We start from the raw sequence: 24,961 nt of genomic DNA on the forward strand, positions 1-24,961 counted from the left end.
GATTTGCATATGGTCTTTCCCCTTCTTTAATGGCTTGGCAGGTGAAGAACGATGGTCTGGAGGGTTGCCCAGAGCAATGCCAGAGGTTAAGATTCATTCAAACTTTCCAGCCATCACCTCTTTGTTTTTGCTTTGTAGTTTAAAGGCATGATTTTTTTCATACTGATTTTGTAGTCTAGCTATGATAAAACTGCTGGAATTTGTACATGGGAGTTTGTACACCAAACTCCTATTGTATACACTTGCTCTGCCTTTGTTGCCTGAAACCTGCGGCTAACTGGTCTATTATTAATTCATAAAAGGGTGAAGGAAGAAGCATCCCTACCCAGTGTCCAAGTACAGACAAAAGGGTGCTGACAAAATCAACTGGTAAGAATACCATGGAAGGGCATTCTTTCCAGCACACTAATCATTTGTTACACCATCACAGTAATGCTGGATGCATCCAGCACTGCATGATATGTTATTGCATTTTATACAGTGCACCACTGCCATTTGCATAGTCTCTTGGTGCACTATGAGTGGCTGTGTTTGCTTAGTAGGGAAAGAGGAAAATGTAAGATAGCGAGCGTCTGTTATAAGAACATGGGTTGTGTGTGCAGGTATGTTTTGTAAGTGATTCGTGTTAAGGACACTTAGTCGTGTTGGGTGACCATAGCATAATGTTATGACCAATTGTACCAGTCTTAATATCAGTATTATGCGTTGTAGTAGTACTCAGAATGTGCCATTGAATGTTACTATTCCTGTGCCCTTGTAACTAAGCTCTTGTACGTAACAGCGCCTCAATGCCCTTGGGCTGTTTGCGCGCTATATAAATATAAATAAAAAAATAAAAATAAATAAGAGTGCACAGGTTGGGGCTGTGCAGGATGGCAAGGGGAGCTGAAAAGTTGGTATGGTGTTAGTGTGTTGAAGGGATGTTCAATTGCTGTGTGTAAGCGGCTAAGTCAATGATGTGAAGTATAAGGTGGAGAGTAGAATTTGAGCGAGTTAATTAAGGTTGCAGGCAATCAAGACTTCAATTGGTGCTTTAAGAAAAATATTCAATATGGCTGTGCAGATGTCTTGGTAGTGGAAACGAAGAGCAAGGTTGCAGTGAGGAGAGCACATTGGAGCAAATCATGGTGTGGGGACACCTACGGGCAAATCACATTGGGTGAGTGCCTATGATCAATATTCCAGTAGAGCACACAGAGGAGCAAAAACAACAAGGGGCAAAAAAGGATACCCAGCAGTAAACTACAGCAGGGGAAACCTGAAAGCAGTTTACAGAGTAGACACCTTGGAACAAATTACAGGGGGGTGAGGGAGAGGGGGAGAGACACACTCCTTGGACTAAATACGCAGCGGACAACACCCAGGTGTAGTAAAATCAGTGTAGGCAAACCCTGGGAGCAAATTAATAGGGGGAACACCTTGCATTTGGCTCATTAAGTGGCAAGTGCTAAGTGCTCCTCACTTAGTAGTAGGTCACTTGTACATCTAACCACTTTGAAAAAGCCACAGAAGGCCTTTGCAGTTGATGGTGCTCCTGAGAGGATTTCCCCCTTAGGGCAGGTCTTGGTCAACCCTGTTAGGGGTTAACTTGCAGCCAACACACTATGTCAGAGATCTATTGTTGTGCTGCAGCAGGTGTGGCGCCTCAATAAGTAGTTCAGGGGAGAGGTCAATGCGTGAGGTGTGGTCAAAGTAAGGTCCTTTAGTAGAGTTCTCTGCAGGTGAGCTATCCTGGGGTCTTATGGTGCAGTGCAGGGTACAAAGTGAGGAATGAGGTTTAACCGGAGTACAATTCTTTGGTAAGTTCTCAGGAGTTTAGCTGCTCTGAGAACCCATCGTGCAGTTTGTCTTTCATCAAGTGTGTGTTGGAGGTTGTATTTGTTCAGAACAGATCTTAGAGCTCTCCTTGGTAGAATGGGGTTATTTAGATCCACAACCCTGAGTGCACAGTGGGGGATGCAGAGCGCTTTGAAGCATATTCTTTTCTTGACTGGTAGCCAGTGCAAGGTTCATAATGCTTGTGTCATGTATTATCTCCAGTCGTGTCTCTGTAGCACTGTTGCAGCTGGATTCTGAACTCTTTGCATTTTCTTTAGTTTATGTTAGGAGTGTGGGAGAAAGTTTGGGAAGTGAAAAATGTATATGCTTCCCTTGTATAATACTACATTATATGTTGAGAGCAGGCACTGCCAACTGCCAGGTTTAAGCCACTGTTGCTAGCTTGTGCGAGGCGAGACTATAGATTGTTCTGCGCATGTCTTTGCAATGAAGGCCTTCGCCTAGCGTGTAGGAATGTTCCCCTTTACATCTCTCGCTTCCGACGTGATTACCTTTTGGCATATGTAAGCGTGTTTTAGGCTTCCGCTCTCTTAGGAAAAGCGGTATTAGTAGACAGAAGTCATCATATGGCAAGCGTCCTCGCCTGCGTTGGAGCGTGTATGAATCTTTAGCTAACTGTATCACAGTATGCTGTCCTCCATGATAAATCTAACCAGTACAGAAGAGTGCAGCTGACATCAACGGCTTGTACAATGAGAATGTGTTCTCTGCCAGAAACAGTGTTTGAAGGTGAGACCTTGCCCTGTTAGGACCACCCTTCCACTGAAAAGCATGTGTTCCTTTGGGTATAGGAGAACAGTGCATTGAGGGAGGGTGGTCTGTGAGAAACCTGAGGGTAGACCTCGAGAATCTCTTATTCAAGTGGCCTGGGATGAGCTGGTGCTCTCAGATCCCAACCCTGGTGGTGGAAGAGTGAGGGAGGATCACCTGGGTGGGGGAGCCCAGGGTTATGCTTGAGGAAATGACCCAGTTGAGATGCAGTATTATACTGAGGAAGGAGAGGAGGACAAAATCCTTGAGGCCTTTGGAGGCTGTACTACATCTGCCCCTCTTACTCCCATTGAATCCCTCTTATCCAAAAGCAATGACCTCTCACTGTATGGTAAGTCTCATAGGAGCCCGTACCCTTCTGCCATAAAAAAAACCACAACTCCCAGAATCCCTGCTATCTTGTCTTCTATCCGGATACTCCCAGCCATTCTTCTCCACGTCCCTATGATTATTCTTTCCCGAACACCCACTCTACCTTGACAAAACACTACTGTTCCCACAATCCCCTTTGTTCAGTTCACGATCCCAGCTATCCCTGTTTGCTTAATAAACCGTACCAATCACGTCCCTCTGATTGTCATTTTCCGAACTCCCAGTCAAATGTGACCAACAACTACAGTTCCCACAAACCCTCTTGCTCATTTCACAAACCCTACAAAAACCACCCTTCCAAGATCACCACAAACACCCCTAGTACGGGGGTTATAATCCCAAACAACACCTCTTCCTCTCTATATCCTGCAGGATTCTCTGACACTAACACCCCCTCTTCCGACACAAACACTTTTCTACCCTGAGTAAAACAACAGACTAATTTCAAAGCTGTTTACCCGACACGTCCCAACCCAAGGGCCAGGCAGAGTCAGGCAACTGACCGGAATCACACACACCGACAGCCATTTCCTTTCCCAACAGGGATAAAAGGCGGAGCAAGAGAGCACAGGACGAGCAAGGCAGACCGCACGACATGAGAGCTAACTCAGCAAGGCAGTTCAAGAGGAGGAGAAAGACGGAACATACAGCGAGGGTGACAATGAGAGATGCAACCTTGCCCTTTCCGACCAAGGCCCGTGAAACCTCTGCAGAAGGAATTATAAGACTGCAAACAATAGCCATTGTTTGTTGCAGCAGATGTCTATGGTATGCAAGACCCTCCTCTGCTGATAACCAAGCCGGGGAAGGACGCTGGTCTTGGTGATACCAACCTTGACTCCAAGGATAAAGAAAGGCAAGCGATTCATCACAGCCAGTGAGTCAAGGGGAGAATCTATAAGAAACTGAACTGTGTTATACGAAAAAGTAGCCAAGGGCTAATTTGAACTTTGAAAGGCTTAAAGATAGAATTGAGGAAAGAGGGGGAAACCAGCAAGAGAGGAGGCCGGTACCACGTGGGTGCTCAAGCAGGAAACTCTTGGCGGTTAACCGATGGTAGAAACTATTGTAACCAGAAGCCCTTGGGAAGAGGCGAAAAGAGGTCAAAGTGGTCATACAGGGGTCTTGTAAAATCCTCGGTACTGTTGCAAGTCTTTGACCGTCAGATGATTGCAAAGATAAAGGAAATGAGTCCTGCATGGTGAAATGAGCAGATGAACAGTATTTCAAAGTTGGCAGAGGGATGCTAACGAAAAGGGGCGAATTCTAAAAGTCCCATAGTGAACTGTTTTGTAAATGTTGGCAAGAGTGAACCCGGCACAGGGATGCTAACGAAAAGGGGTGAGGTCTGAAGTCCCTATGAACAGTGTGTTGACCGAATTAAACCCGAACGAGGGATATCCACAGTGAACTGTCAGTAAAAGTTGGCGAGAGTGAACCCGGCAGAGGGAAGCTGACAAAAGGGGGCAAAGCCCGAAGAGCTATTTAAAAGGATATTAAGATTCGTGAAAGTAAGAAAAGTCACAGTGAGCCGGAAGGAGGGAGGCGAACGTCTGAAAGGGGTCGAGCCTGAAAGAGGGAGATCCGAGGTGAAAAGTTGTCACCCAAAGTGCATTGAAAGAGGAAAGGTTTAGTGGATTTGTTGAATATGATTTTGTGAAGGGACTACGCCCGGAAGAGAGGGACTCGGGGGTGAAGCCATCACCCAAGGTATACATGAAGCAGAACCTTGTGTTTGTTGGTTGGATGCATAAGGCCTCAAAGGCAAAAGACTTAAGAGAGACAACCATCAAAGAACCTGACAGCTGGTATGGAATGGTTGGCTCGTGCTGAGAAAACTTGAGCGTGTGCTGTGCTCAGAAGTCCCACCTTATATTTTAGTATTTGGTATTTGGTATAGGCCTTTTTTTGTTGTTGACAATACACCACAAGGACTGCCTTATTTTCATTTTGATGGTCGACGCTTGCTCCCATCTTAGATTTAGGTTTAGTTTAGGCGTTTTTCCACCCTGAATTTATAGTTCAATAAATACTCTTGAACTGTGATCACTCATGTCTGTCTTTACTGTTGCCACCATGAGTTCCTTACATGTCTCCCTTGTGCCAAAGTCTTGTGCTGCCGTTGGTTCTCTTTTGTTATTGCTTTTTACTAATCAATTGTTCACCAATCCACCGGAATAGCAAATGGTTATTTTTCCACAACATCCACCACATGAGATGCTGGCGTATAAGTGGCTGATGTTAGACCCATTGATATGATTCTGAGGATCCTGTGTGGGAAGGTGAGGAAGGACATTATCCATCTGATCCATCACAGTAGATAAATGCATGTATTGCCCTTGGCATTGATTTTTCGCTGCAGAGTTATTGAGGTCCTAGGTTCCAGACCACTTTTGATTTCTCTGGGAAAGTGCTCACCTGTGTATAACATGGGATTGTTATGTCAGGTGATGCATTAATAGCACACATTACGATTTCCATTTTTTTGGGCCTAGTTTCAGGTTGTTTCTGGTCATCCATGAGTTCACTTGAGCAAAGTATCTTGTGAGGTTTGGTGATGTGGCATCATTGGTTGACACTTTGAAGAAGGCTTGTGTGTCCCCTGCATAAATATAGAATGTAAGGCTGTGTCTCTTGATGATGTTAAGGTAGCAGGTGTCACAAAGATCATACATAGGACAGGTGCAAGTGAGTTTTCATAACACAATCAGAATATCTTACAGGGGAGAACCAAATATACTCCCGTAGGGCAATGAACACACACAAACAAACTTAATCTGTGTCAGGATAGTTGTTCAGTATCAGTGGATGTGGTCAGTTCTTAGGGGTTAACTCAAAAGTCAGGGACTCTCAGGCAGGTTAAGAAATGTTCAGTAGTTCTTTGGTTCTTGCTAAGCCTGGGTTCTGGCCTCTCCCAGTGGCTCAGCCCAACAAAAACAATATGGTGGACAGGTGCGAGTATAGTCCAAATAAAATGTCTTCCGATTTCTCTCAGGTTCTCTGGATCCCTACCCTCAGTCCCAGTCTTTCAGCAAAGTCCCAGTGTTTGGTATTTGTCGTTTCCTTGGCAGCGTTCTTTTGTAGCTAGGATATGGTACAGAGGCCTCAAGTGTGAACTGGAGCTTGTTGTCTGGTTCTGAAGTTTTCACATTGGAGCTGGCTTTAAACCAAGACTCTCTGCCATAGGACGCCAAGAGGCCCCCCTAGGGTATTTAGAGTGTTCTCACAAAGCCCATTATCTCCTTTTTTCAGGGTCCTGGTTCTTCCATCCGAAACCCAATGTTCTCTCATCCTTGATGTCCTGCCACAAGCTTGTACATGGAGGAACCACCTATTCTTCCTTCCCTACTCTCTCTATTTCCTTGTGCTTCTCCTGAACCTCCTCAACACTTCATGCTGGACTTACTTCTGTAATCATCCAAGGTTTCCCTGTGTACTTTCTCTCAGTTTCTTCCTCCTCCTCCCCTCCTGCACTTTTCTTCTCCCCTGAGCTTCCTTTCCTGATCCTTCTCCTCTCTCCTACCACTGGGGATTATGTGTTTCACCTCTCTGCTCTGGTCACCCTTCTCTTAAATTGTCTCCTCACTGTTCACCACCTACTCTTTAGGAACATCCCTTCATGGGCATATACCTCTCCCTCTACCCCCTCCCCCGAGCTCCCAGCCTTTTGGGCCTCTCGCTCGATCCTCCTAAACCTCTACCTATCCAGCCTCTTGGGTTTCTCTTTCCACAGCCTCATGGGTCTTTTTCTCCCTGGTCTACTGGAGCTCCATCTCTCTCCAGTCTCATGGGTCTCTCCTCCAGCCTCTTATATCATCGCCTCAGTCTCCTGGGTACTTGTTTCCACCGGGCTTTCCTCCAGCCTCGTGCCTCCTGCTCCTGGTGCTCTCTGTGCAAGCCATCTCTGAAGGAGCTCCTTCTCTGGACTCCTACTGCCTCATGCCACATGCGCTTCCTTTTATGGGTTCTTGACCCTTCTTTTCAGCCTCCCTCTGGCCTAAGGGAACTCAAATGCATCTCCCTATGCAGTTGTTATGAGGATTGGCAGAAGTGGCCCGCCCCAGTGAATGGCTTACGGTTTTGATAAGGGGTTTGGCATTGTTTAGTCCCGCGCCCCCATTGGTCGTCCTCTCTTTGCTTGCCACACCTTGGCCCAGTCCTGAGGGAGGCTTTAGTTAGTTTAGACGGCCTTAGGTGCATCGTTGTGGAGACCTTGTGGGGTGGCTGTTTGACTGCATTTTCTGTATTAGTTGAAGTCCCGCTCTTTCCCCCTTCTCTTTTTGGTACAATTTCTGCACCCGTGCATAGGGAGTTGAGCATCCAGGCATGACCGACTCTGTGGGCACTCCCTCTTCGATTCAGGAGTTTCTAAGGCAGCAGTGTGATGAGTCCATGCCTCCTGCACATGGCCTGGTCAGGGTAGCTAGGGAATCCTCCTCACATAGCTTGTGGCATCACCCATCTGCCTGGGCGAACCCTCCATCCACCAGTAAGGTCAGCAGGGGACTTCGTAGCAGGAGGTATCTACATTATCAAATGAATGCCTACACATTTTTGTGTACTAATCAAAGTCAATCCAGTCATTTGCATAGACATTTGGCAAGGATCTTTGCGTCTGCATTAATTTGGACCATCATGAACCACATTGTGCAGAATCCCTACTGGTTTTTGGAAGAAATAAACAATTGTAGTGAAAGGCAAAGAGCCCCAATTGCACAACTTTCCCAAACAGGCATTTCAGCTTTAGAGAACATTTCTTTATAAATGGACAGAGAAGCCATCATGGTTTGCGCGCACACTCACATTTAAAAATCGAAACCGTTCTTGTGTAATTTGCGAAAAAGTGTACAATTCCGTATGAAAATGGACACATTGTTTGTTGTTGGCTAATGGATGATTAAAAATGGTATGCTTATAGCCTTTGATGCGCCCCACTTTTATGGTTTGATGTTTATACCTCAGCTCAAAGGTCTGAAGCCTTGAGTTCCCTCATCAAAATAGATTTGTATAGAGTCAGTGCAGTAGTTCTCAGCTGTGCTTTTTAAAAAATATATTTTATTAATTTCCACAACATACAGGGCACCCCAACATGGCGCATGAACCAAACAATTGCTAACTTACCCACCCTACCCCCGCTCCCGAGTCCCGCAATCCGCAACCTCAGTCTACTTGGTTTATGACTGTCACTTCTCCTCTGCTATCTAGGGAGCTGTTCGCTTCCGATTCCTCAAGTCCCGAGCCCGTTAAGGATGCAACCAAGTGCAGCCAGGCTGTCAGCGTATCAGCTTCCTCTTCATCTCTACACACCGCCTCCTTCCAGACCACCGTTTCTGCATCCGCCCATTTCAGGAGGTCCCCCCACCAGGTTTCCACACTCTGACTCTTTTTTTGCCTTCCAGCCCATAGCTATCCTGCGCTTAGCTAGGATATACATCAAATCCTTGAGCTTACTCACATGCTTAAGTTTACGTGGTCTTGGAAAGCCCCCCACCATGCATGCCCACAGTGAGCCTAATCTTAAGCTAATCCCCTTGTTAGCTAGCCGACCCGCCACTTCTTCCCAATATCTTGCTATTTCAGGGCATGCCCAGAACATGTGTACCATTCAGGCATTCTCCTCCCCACTTCTCAGCCGTGCTTACTTTGTTCAATGTGTCCCTGGTTTTAAGGTCCTGAGTGGCTGAAATGCTTGCAGGGGCATGCTCTTCTGTCTCCTCACTTGGCACTAAGAAGAACTCTCCCTTCAATGACCTTGCGGATCAGAAGATCTGATGGCTAGAATACACAGGCGTGTTTCCTGGAATACTGGGCTCTATTCTCTGAGTTCATTACTTTGAGCACAGCAAACAAGTAATGTCTCTGTGGACGGAGCATGGCTTCCAGCCATTCTGAAATCCAACCAGCATCCACCCACAACAAATTAATTTTATTAACTTGAACAAAACTAACTTCCCTCTTCCAGGTGTGTAAATAGTAGCAGCAAACATTACATACAATCATAAGAACTCATAAATCACAATACCTACACTCAAGTGCATATTTTAATATATTGCACTCGCGTGTATGTAATGGCTTTGAAGCGGCCATCTAAAGCAAACATGAAAAATATAACATTACTTCAGGTTAGTCCCTCTAGTTTTTACCTGTATGGCGGGGTAGGTTCTATTATTGTCAGTGCTCCGTTCTCCTGGAATACTGCCTGCACATCGGCCTTCGCACTTGTACCTGAACCGCATGCCTCTCTGCTTTGGTTGCTCGAAGATTTCAACGTATGGTTGTTGCACACCTAAAAAATACATATGTATAAATATTTATATGAAGTACTAACAGATTAGAAGAATCAGCCCAGTTTCATCAAAATGTCTCATTATAAATACATATTATATTGTTTAAAACAGTCTCTTACCCATGAGTGCATAGCTCTGCAGCATTGGCTGATGGTTGGGCACTATGGAGAAAATACAGAAATCATTAGCAGGGTATTCAAAAATCCTTGAACTCCAAAATGAAAAAACCTTTGTGCAGGTATTTCACATTTCCAAAATTTAACACAGTGGACACTCAAACGGCAGGAATACAGCATGAGGCACCATATAAAAAAACATGACGTTATATATTATTATAGAACACATAGACTCAGTATTAACAGAGTATCTATGGTTCTCTTCAGTAGGTTAAGGAGAAAAAGTTATATGTTATGTAATAGTTCTAAATTATCTAATAGTGTTTACTTTGCCCAATCCCTAATCCTAAATCTACTAGACTGAGATTGGGTTAAGAATATACGTTTAGTACAGTAGCTACTTCCCATGACTGGATCAAACCAGAGTACCAGTTGCCTGCCATTTCTGAATTGATTTAATTCTATGAATAATGGAGGAAGCTTTTCAACTTTAAAGTGCATAGAAAAGGTTTAGTACCATGCTATTACAGTTTTAAACATTTTTAAAATCAAAATTTTGAAACCTTTTATTGGACTGCAAGAAATGGGTTGATTGTGAAATATCGCGCCACCAATTCACTCTGATTTGGGGGCAGGGTGAGGTTACGAGTCTAGCATGAACATACTTGGTAAATGCCACTCAAACCAGGTGGCATTAGAAACTGTGTCTAAAGATCATTGTTCAAATGCCCTAACCAACAAGATTGCCACTCTCCAAAACAAAATAGCTGACAAAAGATCAAACTTACCCAACTTACCCTCCCATAGAACTCAAGTGTATTCCGCTAAACCTCCTCAATGCTTCAAATTCTCGAAAGTTTCTATCCTTGAAGTAGAAAACATTATTGCTTCTCTCAAAGATTCAAGGTGCCAAGGAGACAGCTGCCCTGCTCAGAGAACCAAAGAAGCCGCCAGAGACTTGGCACCTTTTCGCTCAAAACTAATCAATGCCTCCTTCTCATCCTGCACCGTCCCCAGCAACCTAAAGGAGTCATAGGTCCTACCGCTCCTAAAAAAAGGTTCCCTGGACCCTACTATAACCACTAATTACAGGCCAATAACAACTGTTCCGTTTTTACTAAAGATACTAGACAAAATAGCATACCTTCAGATCCAGGAATACCTAGAGACTAATCATCTCTTAGGGATTCGACAATCTGGCTTTAGGCCTCAGCATGGTACCGAAACGGCGTTGATTGATCTAAAGACCCATATTTATGAACTTAAAGACAAGGGGAAAACTGCATTGCTATTACTATTGGATCGGTCTGCCGCGTTAGATTTGTTGGACCGCAAAGTGCTATGTAATCACCTTGCCTCAGCAGCCTATTTCTTCCAGGACGTAATAGCATGGATCCAATCATTTCTAAACAACAGGACCATGAGAGTCTTCTCCCCCTCGGAAGCAGCAGACCCTATCCCTAACACATGTGGAGTACCCCAAGGCTCTTGCATGTCGCAGACAATGTATAACATTTTCACGAATCCTCTGTTTGACGATCTTGATCATCTGGGTGTCACCTACACTAATTATGTAGATGACAGCAAGATCCTCATACCTCTCACTGGAAACTATGATACTGATTAGCCCTAGTGAATACAATCCATCTAATCATTCAGGCATGGATGGCCACTTATGGCCTCTGCCTGAATGATGATAAAACAGAGCTCCTGATAATAGGTTTCCCAGCAAACCTTAACAAACTCAGTAACAAATATACCTCTTTCAACATTGACGGGAACAACATTAAAGTGGCAAAAGAGGTAAACATGCTAGGTTTCTACCTTGATTCAGCTCTTAACCTACGCAAACAAGTCAATGCCACGGCCTCGGCAACAGCATATACTTGCAAGTTGATACGGGCCTGCAACCCCTTTCCTCTAAAGAGAATTGTCTTATCCTAGCCAGAACCCTCATCCTGTCAAAATTGGATTACTGCAACGCACTCTACTAAGTTGCAAGTAAGTACATTGTCAGTGAACCCCAAATCCTGCAAAAGAATCCACTTAAAACTGCTCTGAGTATATCGAGGAGAGAACATATCTCTAAATCAAGGAGACAGAATAAATGGTTCTCCATCAAGGACAGAATTCAGCTGAAAACTGTGTTTTTAACCCATAAATGTCTTAATCATGCTGCCCCACTATACCTCACTGAGAAAATTATCATAGAATCTGGATCATGCCTCACCAGGTCGGCAAACTCTTCTTTCCTGGTTGTTCCCAGATACAAATTAAGAAAATCAGAGGAGCAGCTTCCCGGTTATGGCGGCTCAACTTTGGAACACACTCCCACCCTCTCGAAGAACAAACCATTCCTTCCCCAACTTTAGGAGAAATACTATAATCTGGTTGTGTGAGAAGGACCAATGATGAGTCTAGAATAGCTTATCATCCATTGTCAATTGCTTTACTATGTTCTTTCTGTGTTGTACATTTTGTATGCATTGCCTGTAACTTTGTTTATGCTAAATTGTAACCTTTCTGTAATGCGCCCAGATACCCCTGAGTTCGGTGCGCTATATAAATGAATAAAACAAACAAACAATCAAATGTCACACGCTCATCCCTATTAATTTCTGTTGTGCTATAGTGCAGAGTATATGTTTTACAAACACATCATGTTACAATCCTGAATAATCAACTATTATGTATGTTTCCACAAAAGACTTTTATTTAATCTTGGATAACAGAAATCAATTATACATTCATTTCTGGGCTAGTTATCCATCAAAAAGTTATGCTCTGCTGTAGTCAGTTTTTAACCTTCGATGTACAATAATTAGCAATCATATAATAGAAATAATTAGGAGAAACAATGTGCCAAAAGATTAAGAAATATGTACTATTCAGTATTGACTAAATATCATGAAGAAAGTAGATGCAAAAAACAAAATGTGAAGGTTCTCAATCAAAAATATTAATTGTTATTCTTGTTGATTATCAAAATTGTATTGCGAAAATCAAACTTGTTGACCGTGATGCAATCCTTGGTTGAGTGTAGCGTTGTCAGTTTGAGTTTCCTCAATTGTTGGTATCCTTAATTCTGTATATAGTTATTGGCGTTTGATATGCAACATAGTTGTTCTATGGCTTATTTATTTATTTATTAAATTTATATAGCGCGCAGGCAGCCCAGGGGCATTGTGGCACTGTTACTTGCAAGGAAGACTTAGTTACAATGTGAGCAGGTTGTGCCTTGGGTTACAGTAAGGCAGTGACCTGTGATCAGATATATCACACAATACATCATACAATACAATTATGAGGGCTAGGCCATGTAATTGTTAGATGAACAGGGTCGTTTTCAGGGTTTTCCGAAAGGCGGTCAGTGAAGGTTCAGAGCGCAGGGAGCTAGGGAGGGTGTTCCAGTGTACGGCAGCGAGGTACGGGAAACTGGAGCCCCCTGCTCTGGTCCTTTTTACCCTGGGTACTGAGAGCATGCTGGCATAGGGTGATCTAGTTGGTCTTGTGGAGGAGACCAGGTGGATCCTCTGCGAAAGGTACATTGGGGCGGCAAGATGGACACATTTGTGGGTGATGCTTAGAGCCTTGAATAGGATCCTCTCCTTTATGGGGAGCCAGTGGGAAGCTTTTCTGGCAGCGGTGATGTGCTCTCTCTTGGCAATGCCTTGTGCAGCGCGTAGGGCACTGTTCTGTATTACTTGGAGCTTCTCAAGATTTTTGTTGGAGGTCCCAAGGAAAAGAATATTGCAGTAATCAAGTCGCGAGCCGGTTATGGCCCTGGCTATGTTAGTGCAGGTGTCTTTTGACAGATAAGGTCTGATTGCGTTAAGGAGTTTTGCATGCTAAGCGGCCGAGGAGGCAATGGCGTTTACTTGTCTGGTCATGGATAGATTGGAGTCTAAGTAGACGCCTAGTGTTTTTACCGTGTCAAGTACTGGGATCGTGATTGTGTCAATGGTGAAATGGCTGAACTGAGCGTCAAGTTTCTTGATGGTGTCAGGGGAGCCTACGAGTAGGAGCTCAGTTTTGTCGGAGTTAAGGCAGAGGCCGTTGATAGCCATCCACATTTGAATTGTGTTGTAGATGTTGTTGAGGGTAGCAGAGTCCGTGTCATAGTCGCCTGTCAGAGTGAGAAGGATCTGTGTGTCGTCGGCGTAGTTGGTGTAAGAGATGCCCATGGCGTCAAGGATGAGGAAGAGGGGGCGGGTGAAGATGTTGTAGAGGGTGGGGGAGAGGCAGGAGCCTTGGGGCACCCCACATAGCATGATAGAGGGTGATGCAGTGGCTAGGTCAGAGAAGACCTGCATGGTCCTGCCTTGGAGGAAGGAGGTGATCCATGTAATGGCTTCTTGAGAGAAGTTGGCTGTGGAGGAGAGGTGGTGGCAGAGGATGTCGTGGTCTACAAGATCAAAAGCTGCCGAGAGATCCAGGAGAAGGAGCAAGACAGGTTTGCCTTGGTCCCTTGCGTCGTCCATTTGGTTTTTTAGGTCGAGTAGGGCGGTCTCTGTCCCATGCCTAGGGCGAAAGCCGGATTGTCTCAGTCTTAGTCCTGCTTGAAGAATCATATATAAAAATTGTAGCTTCTTTCCCTCTTGGATTATCGCAAAATAGAACCTCTTGATTATTTAATAAGGCTCCCTCTTTAGTAAGGCTTCCTCTACAATTAGAAAGAAAAGATCATGTGGTTGCCACAACCATTTGTTTTTCCAAATGTACACACTTGAATTGTTTGCCTTCCTTGGTTTTCATTCTAAAAAAGGAGCAAGGAAATATATTAGGGAAGATATTAAGGGAAAAGGCGTACCACATAAATAGAAAGGCCTACTGGGCCAGATTGATTGTTTCAACAAAAAAGGGGTTTCCCTAATTCACAAGTTAGTTTAAACTGCAGGCGTTTGGATGTTTACGAGAACATTTGGGCAATTTGAATCTTGAGGGGGTAGTTCTCCCACCTCCCTACTCCTGTCCTAGAAAATTCAGGAATCCCCAGCTTGGGTTTCCCCAAAACTTGTATTTACCCCTTATAAAAAAACTCTGGGGTTAGGATAGGGTGAGAAACCCCTTCATGGTCTAGCTGGAAGGCAGTACAACCAAAAGAAAGAGTACATCACCGGAAAAAGATAATTGGCTGGAAGGTCAACATAAACCCAGTGAAGGCCCTATTCTAGGTGTACCTAGTGTCCGGAGTCCAATGTCCAATTCTAAGGTGCTTCAAAGGCTCTCATGTATCTACATCCAGGGAAGCGCCCTTCAAAACAGTCAGTCTCATAGAGGTTTTAAGTGCCTTATCGCACTTCTTTGTCTTGGCTTTGGAAGATGAGTATGTGTTAAATATCCCTTTGGGACTCTGTGGCCTTGATGAACTACTACCGGGATAAGGCCTGTTCCGTTACGCTTCTTGCCCTGGTGATTTCTGGATGAGTTTCCAAGGCAAATTGTGTAGCTCCCGTCTTACCCTAGGGGTTCTTATGCATATGATTGTCTTCACCATAACTGGGTAGTTGTCAGGCAACAGTAATATGAACACCCCTCTACCCCCAGTCAAGAGTTTCTCCCAAAGATTTTCTTTAGATAGCGCTGGCGATTTTGCCGCTACCAGCCGGAACTGGCCTCCTCCACCGCCAAGTGGACTACATTCTAGCATCTCCTTCACAAGGCGTGGAGCCTGGGCACTCTTTCCTAACCTTTCCTCTCCATCTGGGCTGTTCTATGGTAGCTTACTTGGCTTAACCACTGCCTAGTGTCTGTAACACTCCCAATATGTATTGCATTGTATTATATTCGTCATTTATATAGAGCTAACTTTAAGATGCAGGCGTGCATTTTGCCCGGTTAGGACTTGGTGTGCTGGCTAGGCTCCAGTAAGCAGACCGGAGGTAGGGCACGTGTGCGGGAGCTGCTGGTGGTTTAGGATAGAGTGCTAGTGCCGGAGATTCGATATTGTGCCCAGCTCAACCAGAATCTTTCATAGGTTGTCGCTGTATACTAATGGCAGAGGTGTTGAGGTATGTCAGGGGTTTCAGTGTAGATGGCTATGCGAACTGCTAGACAATATTTGCATAGCCATAGCTGCATTCTATAGTGCATGGATGGGTGGCCATGCCTGCGGCCTGTGTCCACAGACGTGGTGCAAGGTATACATACTTAAAACTCGGGTGGAGTTCATATTCAATGTAATTTTCCTTGGTCCAACGCGATTGGCTGGTCTCGCCAGCTGTGGTCTCCTTAGATTGACTGCCTGATCAGTGGGAGAGTGTGCCTCGAGGGATGGAGGAGTATTGTACGGTCGTCAGGGGGTGGGGAGAGGGAGAGTTTATCACGGTGTGTCACTGCAAATGCTGCCGGCATCCATGGAGGTTTGGGTGGATAGGTGTGTTGTCGGGTTTGGGCCAGTGCTTCTGTGCGTTTATCAACAGTATAGGGTGTGAGAAAGTTTCAAGAGGATGAAGGAAAGAGACAGGTTTTTTAGGCCCTTTCTGAATGCCAAGTGATCATCAATGTGGCCTATTTGGCTTGGCCGTCTCAGGTGCTTTCTATTCCTACAACGTTTCCTCTCTCTATTACACCACTGATACCCTGAAAGGCCATCCCAAACACCCTCAAAGTCAGGAAGTTCTGCCTCTTTTGATAGTTAAGCTTTGGCAGTAATTGTTTCAGTGAGTGTCCTGGTTTCCATGTGTATCCATATTTGTATTTATGTATAGAGCGCTTACGCCTAAGCACTGTAGAATGTAATAGCAGTTCAATAAAAACAATGAAACAATGCATGAGCACTAAAAAAGAATGTACATTAGGCAGAAGAGGAGAGCAGGAATGATTTTAGATAAGTGTGAAATAAAAGAAGATAAGTAGTGGAACAAATGAGAAGAGGAAACAAATTCCAGGGTTTAGGCATGAGAAGTGCAAAGGAGAAAAAGTAGGAAAGAGCACAGGGTGGTTTAGGCCAGGCTAAGAGGAAAAGAGAGTGAGAACGGAGGGGGCAAAAAGGAGAATTATCAGCTCCCTTGAGGGAATGTAGACCTTGATAAAAATTACATTAGGACAACTGTGTTTTATTTCATGGTGGATATGTGTACTGTTTTAATTGTGCATTTTATAGTGATTAGGTAATGAAATGTTTTATTTTGCTATGTTTAAAGGATCTTGTATGATCCGAATCAACAAAATAAAGAGAATAGAGAAAAATAAGCGAACACAGATAGGGAGGAGCATGACTGAAGAAATTTCAAAACGAGTGTAAGAAAATGGAAGTGGAGACAGGATTTGAAATAAAGCCAGGAAAGAGAGAAGGGAGTGGGAGATAGAGGAGCGAGAAAGGAGAGAAAAGGATGCAAATTGAGGGATGACAATAGAATGAAGAGGATATAGTTGGTGGGCGGGAAGGCCAATAAGCAAGCAGGAACAATAAAAGAATCGAGAGAAGACCAATGCAGAGATAGATGTTTTAGTGGCAGAGAAAGAAATAAATGACACATTTTGCAGATATTGAAGGGTTTAAAGTGTCAGTTACTTGATAAATAGTAGGAATATGAGAAGAAAAGGTGAGAGAAGAATCAAAAGGTGCTCCAAGATTGTGAGCACAATATATCACAATAGGGAAGAACAACAGTAGGGAAAGAAAGGGGGGGGGGGGTGATTGAAAAGGATTGTTGTAAGGTCAGTTTCCTCATTAGTAAATGTGTTGGTTATTGGTGCCTGCCTAACGGCTCCCCCCTCTCTTCAGGTGCCAGCCCCTTAGTTCACTCCTTAACACGTGTGGTGCTTGGTCTGATTATTGAATTTGGCTCTCGCTCTGGCCCCCGTGGCCAAGGAGCTAGAAGACCCTGTCTGTCATGGCAGCAGAGCATTTTCGCTGGTAGCACCACAGAGGAGTTAATTCCCTCTTGGCGTGTGTGTGCATAGCGTGAACACAGATTTGGAGCCGTTTCTTCTGTTACGTTACTGTTTTTTTTTTTTTTGTTGGGCTCTGCTCTGTAATCCAGACGGCTTTGTGCATCTGAGGTAAACTCAGCATAGAGCCCTGCTCCATGCGTGGGTCCACAGTCTAGACCCAGCATCTCTTAGTTTCCCTGAATAAATGTCCTCCCCCAGCTATACATTTAGACACAGGGACACAACAATTGACACTCTTCCTCACTACCCATGTGCCCGTGAATTAGACTTTCTCCTGGGTGATATTAGGGACGGTCCTTGAAATGGGTGACTGTGGGGTATTTAGAGAGGTGCCATTGGAGGTCTGGGGAGCTCTAGGGGATCCTCCAAATACAATCTCCTGGGGATGCATCATGTAGCTGTAGTTTCACTCGCCTCCCAGGAGTTCACCAACCCCCTCAATGGACACTTCAAAAGGTTATTTTGACACGCGTCCCATCCATCTTAAAAATACAACTACTAACCTTAACAACCCAGCCAACTATCAGCCATTCTCACTTCTCCCTCACTACTTTTAAATTCTGGAACAAGTGGTTTTCAGGCAGATCACTGTTTACCTGGAGCTTAACGCATTCTGCTAACCCCACCACTCGGGGTCCACAACAGTCCCTTCTCTGAAAAGGGGACCTATGATGTTTCCTTGGATTTTCTTTACCAACTACAATGTTGCAATTTTTTGGTCCAATTCTACCAGCTTTTTTACTGCAAAAAGCATGGGGGAACCCACCTCACCCTCATTCCACCACCCTCACCCCCTGCTTCTACATATGAAACCCAAACTTACTGTCTCTAGTTTTGCGGTAAAGGAAAAAAGGTAAACAAACGGTCAAAAATAAACGCAGGGTTAGCCTAGATCTCATATTCGGATGACAAACTGTACTTGTGATCCAGTGCAAAGTGTGTGCACGGAGCACGGAGATGCCTACAACCGTTTTTATGTGCAATGATCGTCTTCTGCTGTTTTCAATCGCCGTTGAATTGGTTTACAATGCTTGCAGTATCCGACAGGAAAGAAGAAGGCAAGGTTGGTTTTGCTTTGAAAGTATTTCCTTAACAGTTACTGTTGTCAAAACATAGCAAACCTTTACATGCAGCATCACACTGCAATAAAACATTTGTTCAGGCAAGTGACATGATTCATTAGGCAGTCAAGGTAGCAAACGGATAAAAGAAAGAAACACATGGACCTTAACTCTGAACAGCCTTCACCATACAACAGCAGCCACTAAGAGATTCTAGTAGCCAATCCCCAAGACAAAGGAATTTCTTCAAGCTCTTAGGTGATGGCTGAGAATTCTCGTACTGAGTTTGGACTACTGTATGCAAAGCCAAGTCGCTGAAGGAAAGCACTGCACTAGGCATATTAACTCCTCAGGCAAGGCAAGACCTTTAGCTGGGCATGCTGAACTGTAGCATCGTAATCATATACCTCTGTCCTGAGGAAGTCCATGTTTCTCCCTTCCCCTGGCTGCAAAAAGACTGCTCTTGGAGGTCGAGTGGCTCGGTCTGGGAAAGGACTTCCTTCCTCCTGCAGAGCTCTAGTGGAGGGGCCTGTAAATCTTCCATCCCCAGTGTCTTGACTGTTCGGCTGTTTTGAGAAAATGGTTTCTCCTGCTGGAAACCTCCCAGCAGATTCCCAGTCATCTTTCCAATGCCCAGTACATTTATAGGGAAATAGGAATATGTGATTTGTGTACTCACTAAGTCTCTTTTGGTCCGACTCATTGAATCACCTACTGGGAAAGAAATCAAGAGGATAATCTCCCGGGGAGTCCCTCTGTGTTTCTCTCGGTTTGATCTTTGTTAGGTCACTATGCTGCAGTGGGAATAACACTGAGGAAAATGCTGCAGCCAGCATTCAGTTTCAATTCCTACACAATGAATAAGGAACTTGGGTTTGGTTGGTGGGGAGGAGCGCATAGGGGGTACCACTTGAAAACAAATTAAACAAAAATGGAATGCTGCTGGCATTCACACAATGACATTATCACTTATTAGCACCCAAGGGATGTCAGCCTGCCAATTATGGTGTGCGCAGAACACGGGCCTGGTTTCCTGGTAAATGTCTGTTACTCACCCTGTACGCTTCCCATTGCCTGTCTTCCCCTGCACACTGGCCTCCTCCCCAGCTCCTGTATCTTTTTGTTTCAAAATACTGCCACTAAAACTTTTTGCTGATTGCTTACAGCAATAATGCACAGATATAAGAACCATAATGGGTGGTAATGGCACGGAGGCCTGGTTAAAGGCCCTCACTGTGCTCAGGCCTGTTAACATATGTCGCATGCTGTTACCACCAAGCACCCGTACTAGGTATAATTGCTTAAAAATTACACTTTCTTCCTGCCAGGAACAACAAAGAATGGGCGGAATGAAAGAAGGGGGAGGACTTCTCGCTGGGGAACACTAAAAACGAATACTTGTTGGTTTCTAGCTGAAGCCCAGATCAATACAAAGCAATGGGCAATGATAAGGAGGAGGAACTGGTATCATCTATCTGAGCAAGGACCCTTGCCTAGCACATCTGCCCCAAATATTCAAATATAGACTCTGTGCCCTAGAGATAAAGAAGGGGTATTCATTTAAGGTCACAGTTGTTGAAGACATTGACACAAATAGTATGTGTAAGGTAATAACCACTAAAATTCAACCAACCGACATGTCTCCCCTGTGAACCGTTGCACAAGACTTACAGGTACTTTCCCTCTTATGCTGAAGGACAAATATCCTCCAATACAAAATCTAAAAAATAAAGAAGATACCATAGCTGGTTGAATTTTTACACTTTTCGTGCTCCCACATTTTTGAAGGTGCAAGAACGAACCGAACTAACGAACTAGATGGCTGTTTCTCCTCTGGTCAATGAGAATGTACATCAGCATTTCCACGATTCAGGCCTGGTCTATGAAGCATGGTGGTATCTAAATCCTGTTAGGAAGAATATGCTCACTCCTTCCATATCACCAAATCACTTAATTGAACTTGCACAGAAGATTATATGGATTATAATTATCCTGAACCAAAATATTTGTAAAGCACTTCCACCGAATTTCCCTCTCTGGGAAGTATATCCATGCTGGCCAAAGCTAAAGGCTCGTTACTGGTTTCTCATTTATATGATCACATCTATAGGTTGGTGTTCCCCTTATGCAGCTGAGAAAGCTCAGTATCAAATCATAATCTTTACTATAGTAAAAGGCTATAGTAAAAGGCCATTAAAAAGAAGGTGCAGCATGAGAATAAACCCTGGAGGACTGGTAAGCAGTCTTAAGCCCTGATAACGATTCTGGTCTGCTTTTTAAAATGGCGTTTTTATGTGGTTTGCCAATGGCAGCACATCAATGTACTATAGTTTACAAACCTTATAGTACTCAGCCACAGACATGAAGGCTCTGAATACGGACTATGATTTTGGAACCTAACAGAGCAGTCGTAATATAGGCCTAGAGAAACTGGGTCTGATCTTGAATACTAGTTTAGGTCACAGTTAACTTTTACGCATGCCATTTATAAATATTTGAGGTACCACTGACTTCACGCAATACCTCATTAGCAAGTCACCTTTAAATAAAACTTTCCACCAAGTGATGACAATGCTAGCATTTCCTCACTCCATCCATCCATCAAGCCAAAATGAACGTGCAAACAGTTGAAGTCAAAGGCATTTTTGAAAATCCCAAGTTGCTCAAGAACAGGCCCAGTAGGGTGGGTGGGGGCCAGGACCCCACTGACCCACCCTCACCAGGGCTCCCCCCTAGAAAGTTGCCCTTGCCAGTGGTGTTAAGCACCACTGGGAGGAGTGGGTGGGGGAGAGGGATTTTGCTTTAAACATGTGGCAGCAACTTCAATACGATTAGCTTGGTGATTGAGGCAGACATCCCGTCACTCACTGAGACCTATGAAGTCGTTTTAAATTGTGTGCCTGTTTTTAATTATGTAAACTCTGCCTGTCAAAGCCCCTTTTGGAGTGTGGAACACATGGCATGATGGTGTCAATGAAAGCTAGGACACTGCTATTGTCGATTCTGTGATTTGTTTGGATTATATGAATTTGGAACACATGCATTTTTATCAATAAATCTCTTCACTCAGCACTGTTTCTCCAGTACGTGCGCACGAGCTTGGTTTTCTAAACTATTCCAGTCTGATTGTTGTAGTGCCCGTTCGTTGAGAGTGTTATATCCCGTTTTCTTGAACCGTGTTAGACAATGGTAATGTAAAAAGTGCCCACCAAAAAAAGACATGATAACTTAGTCTAATGAAGTCATTTATTTGCAAGCTTTCGTAATTCTCAAATTACTTCATCAAGCATAGGAAGAGAATGAGGCTTTTGGAATAGCAGGGCAGCCCAATGATTCACCTCTGGAATGTCTTATCTGTTTGTGTCTGCTTCTGATTGGTTTCCTTCACAAGGAGCCTTATACTTCAGAAGTCCCCCGTGCCCCCTCTGCCCGCATTCCAGTCACAAAGATTTAAGTGTGACACTGAAAACTACATACAAGCAGGCAAGAGAAGAGAAATAAAAACAGTGCTGGGCTGTTCTCAAAGAGGCATGAAGGAAGGGGGTAGTGCCAGTCATAGAATGTGCAAACCTACTGAAGGCCAGCATGTGTGTATGTGTGTATACACACACACACACACACAAACACACACATTCACAGGAAGTTCACCTCCAGTTCTGAGCCACAAAAGCAAGGCATTGTGGTTTGCAAAACAGCCCAAATGCAAACCTTTTCTCCATGAAACTGCTTATGTCTTAGAGGGCAGTGCTACTTTATAAATAGGTTAATCAACCCAAGACAGATACTTTGCAAGGCTGTCAGGACAACTACATACCTGGCTTCACCCTTATTACGGATCATCAGTGCAGTCCCGACAACCTTGTTGTCGGAGCATTTGGCCATGTTTTCACAACACCAAGCGACCTAGTCTGGTGGAGCGACAGCAAGAACATGTTTTCAGGAGAACCTTTCTTGGCGCTTTGCCACAGATGCCTCGCTGAAGGGTTGGGGAGCTTATTGTGGCACTCTTCAAATCAACAGCCATTGGTCTCAGAGGGAAAAATAATGCCAAATCAATCAGCTAGAGCTACGAGCAGTCAGAATAGAGCTGACCGCATTTGCACCTTCTGTGCAGGGAAATAATGTCCTAGTTCTGACGGACAACACAGTGACCATGCACTACCTCAACAAGCAAGAGACATGAGATCACTACTCCTGTGCAGGGAGGCCATGCGGCTATGGTTACGGATGCTGGAGAATTTAATTTCATTGATAGATATGTTATTTGTATCGCGCTTGTACAGAAGTGTTTCAGAGCGCGATAAGGCAAGGGAGGGGAACAAGGGAGAACAAAAACTACGATCATACTAGGCCCAGTGACATTGAGAACACACAAGTGCATGGGAGAAGGAAAGGGAGAAAGTGAATGGAGAGGAGGGGGAGACGTGCGGAGCAAGGAAAAAAAGAACAGATAAATGAATAAATAATAAAGGCAACCAACAGTGGTAATGCAGCCAGCAAGTGGCATGTGCAGGTTTTAGGGCAGCAGACAAGATATGGCTGGTAAGTGCAGGAAGAGAAAATGGTGGGGGGACTGTATGTGTACAGATTAGAGACCCTAGTGCAAAAGGTGGCCCAGCCAGACGCAGTGCAGGGGTGGGGCGTGGCAGGGTGAGCAGGTACCTGAGCCCAGAAGACAGAGGGTAGGCCAGGTGTACGGTGCCGAGGGAGAACAGATCAGCAGGGGAGTGGAGGGGCGAAGGCAGAAGCAAAGTGGAACGTCTTGAGGTGCTTCCGGAACTCCTCAAGTTTCAGAATAGCAGGGAGGCTGTTCCAGAGGGAGGCACCAGCCGAAGACAGATCTACCCCCAGCTCGTTTCTTTGAAAAGCGACTGATCCTGAGGGAGTTGGTGGTAGAGGAGTGAAGAGCTCGAGAGGGGAGGTATTTGCGGAGGGATAGCTGAAGGTATATTGGACCCAGGCCCCAGAAAGCCTTGTGGAGAATGCAGAGGGTTTTGAACTTAATCCTTGCATCCACTGGGAGCCAATGGGGAGATTTCAGGGCTGGAGAGATACCATCCCAGGGCTTGAGGCCAAGGACAAGTCTCGCAGTCCTGTTCTGGATTAGTTGCAAAGGGTGGAGAGTAGAGGCAGGTAGATTTAGAAAGAGGCCAACCTAGAGAGAACCAGGGCTTGAGAGACAGTGAGCTTCTGGTCGAAGGAGAGGGAGGAGGTGCAGTAGGAAGTAAGCAGACATTTTAGAGACATCAGAGATGTGGGCACAAATGGAGGGTGTGGAGTCAAAGATGACCCTAAGGTGGGGGCAGGAGGGGGGCCAAGGGAGGCAGGCCAGAGAGTGAGGGGAAAGGAGGGTGAAGGTGAGCCGATGAGGAGGATCTCCATTTTGCTGGCATTCAGGCAAAGATCGCTGGCGGCACACCAATCTTGAATGGCAGTTAGGCAATCTGAGATGAGAGTAGGAGAGGAGGTGGCCGAGGGGAAGCCTGAAGTTGAGTTGAGTGTTGTCAGCATAGCACTGGAAATTGGAGCAGAAAATGGCTATGCAGTGAACGAGAGTTGCTAGGTATTGGTTGAAAAGCCAGAGGGAGAGGTTAGACACCTGGGGAACAGCACAGGTAGAAAAGGGAGATAGATGATACAAAGGACCCAATTTGGACCGTGGAGGGTCGATCAGAGAGGAAAGAGGACAGCCAGGCCAGCGCCTGATCGGTGAAACCCAGGTTGTCACAGAGACTGTTGAGCAGGATGGTATGGTTGACCGTGTAGAGAGCAGAGGAGAGATTGAGTAGGATGAGGACAGAGGGAATGTTAGAGGTGAGGTTGGAGAGTAGATCTTCACGGATGTTCAGGAGAGCAGTTTCTGTGCTTCTGGGAGCTCTGAAGCCAGACTGATGGTCGTGGAGACAGCCAACAGAATCAGAATGAAAGTTAAGCTGAGAGATGGCCAGCTTTTCCAGGAGTTTGCCCAGGAAAGGAGTAATGGAAATTGGGTGATAGTTAGCCAGACAGGAAGGATCAGCTGTGGGTTTCTTGAGAAGAGGATGCACAAGGGAGTGCTTCGGAGGGGACGGGAGGGGAAGGCTCCTGAGGCAAATGAGAGGTTGCAGAAATTGCAAGGGCCGGAGTGAGGGTATCAATGTGGGCCTTGATGGTTTTAGAGGAACAGGGATGAACCTGTTTTGACAAGTCTTTCATAGATCGGACTGGTCTAGAGACCTCGTCAGGGGAGAAAAGAGGAAAGAAGGAGAAAGAAGGGGGGGTGGATGAAGGAGGGTCAGCATGCACAGAAGGCGAGAGGAGGCAGAGGGTGGACAGGATGTCCTGGGTTTTTTAGATAAAGTGAGAGGCAAGGGCATCGCAAAGAGCCTAGGAGGCAACAGGAGGGGTAGAGACTGCAGGAGGATTGCAGCAGGACCAGCTCCTTGCATATTTTAAAGAGTTTGGCCAAGTTGTTAGAAGCCGCAGAAACACGGGCTTGGATGTTCTTGGTGAGGACAGAGAGTCGGTATTGCCTTTGCAGCAGGCGATAGGCCAGTTTGACAGCGGGTGAACAAGAAGCCCTCCATTTCCTCTCAGTCGCCCTACACTCACGTTTAAGTGTAGAAAGGTCAGAGTC

The 24,961-nt window shown here is 45.0% G+C and overlaps 1 protein-coding gene across 1 annotated transcript in view; it reads right to left on the reverse strand.

Annotated features, from left to right (window-relative positions):
- Window positions 1-24,961, reverse strand: part of REL (REL proto-oncogene, NF-kB subunit) — a 951,280-nt gene that overhangs the window by 637,926 nt on the left and 288,393 nt on the right. Inside the window, exons 2-3 of the mRNA XM_069608033.1 lie at window positions 9,389-9,430; window positions 9,126-9,268 (exon numbers count right to left, since the gene is read on the reverse strand). Of these exons, the coding sequence (XP_069464134.1) occupies window positions 9,126-9,268; window positions 9,389-9,430 (185 nt within the window). The remainder of the gene's footprint in view (window positions 1-9,125; window positions 9,269-9,388; window positions 9,431-24,961) is intronic.

Source organism: Ambystoma mexicanum, chromosome 4q (genome assembly GCF_040938575.1).
Source record: "Ambystoma mexicanum isolate Mex_15411 chromosome 4q, UKY_AmexF1_1, whole genome shotgun sequence".
In the NCBI taxonomy this organism is placed as follows: Eukaryota; Metazoa; Chordata; class Amphibia; order Caudata; family Ambystomatidae; genus Ambystoma; species Ambystoma mexicanum.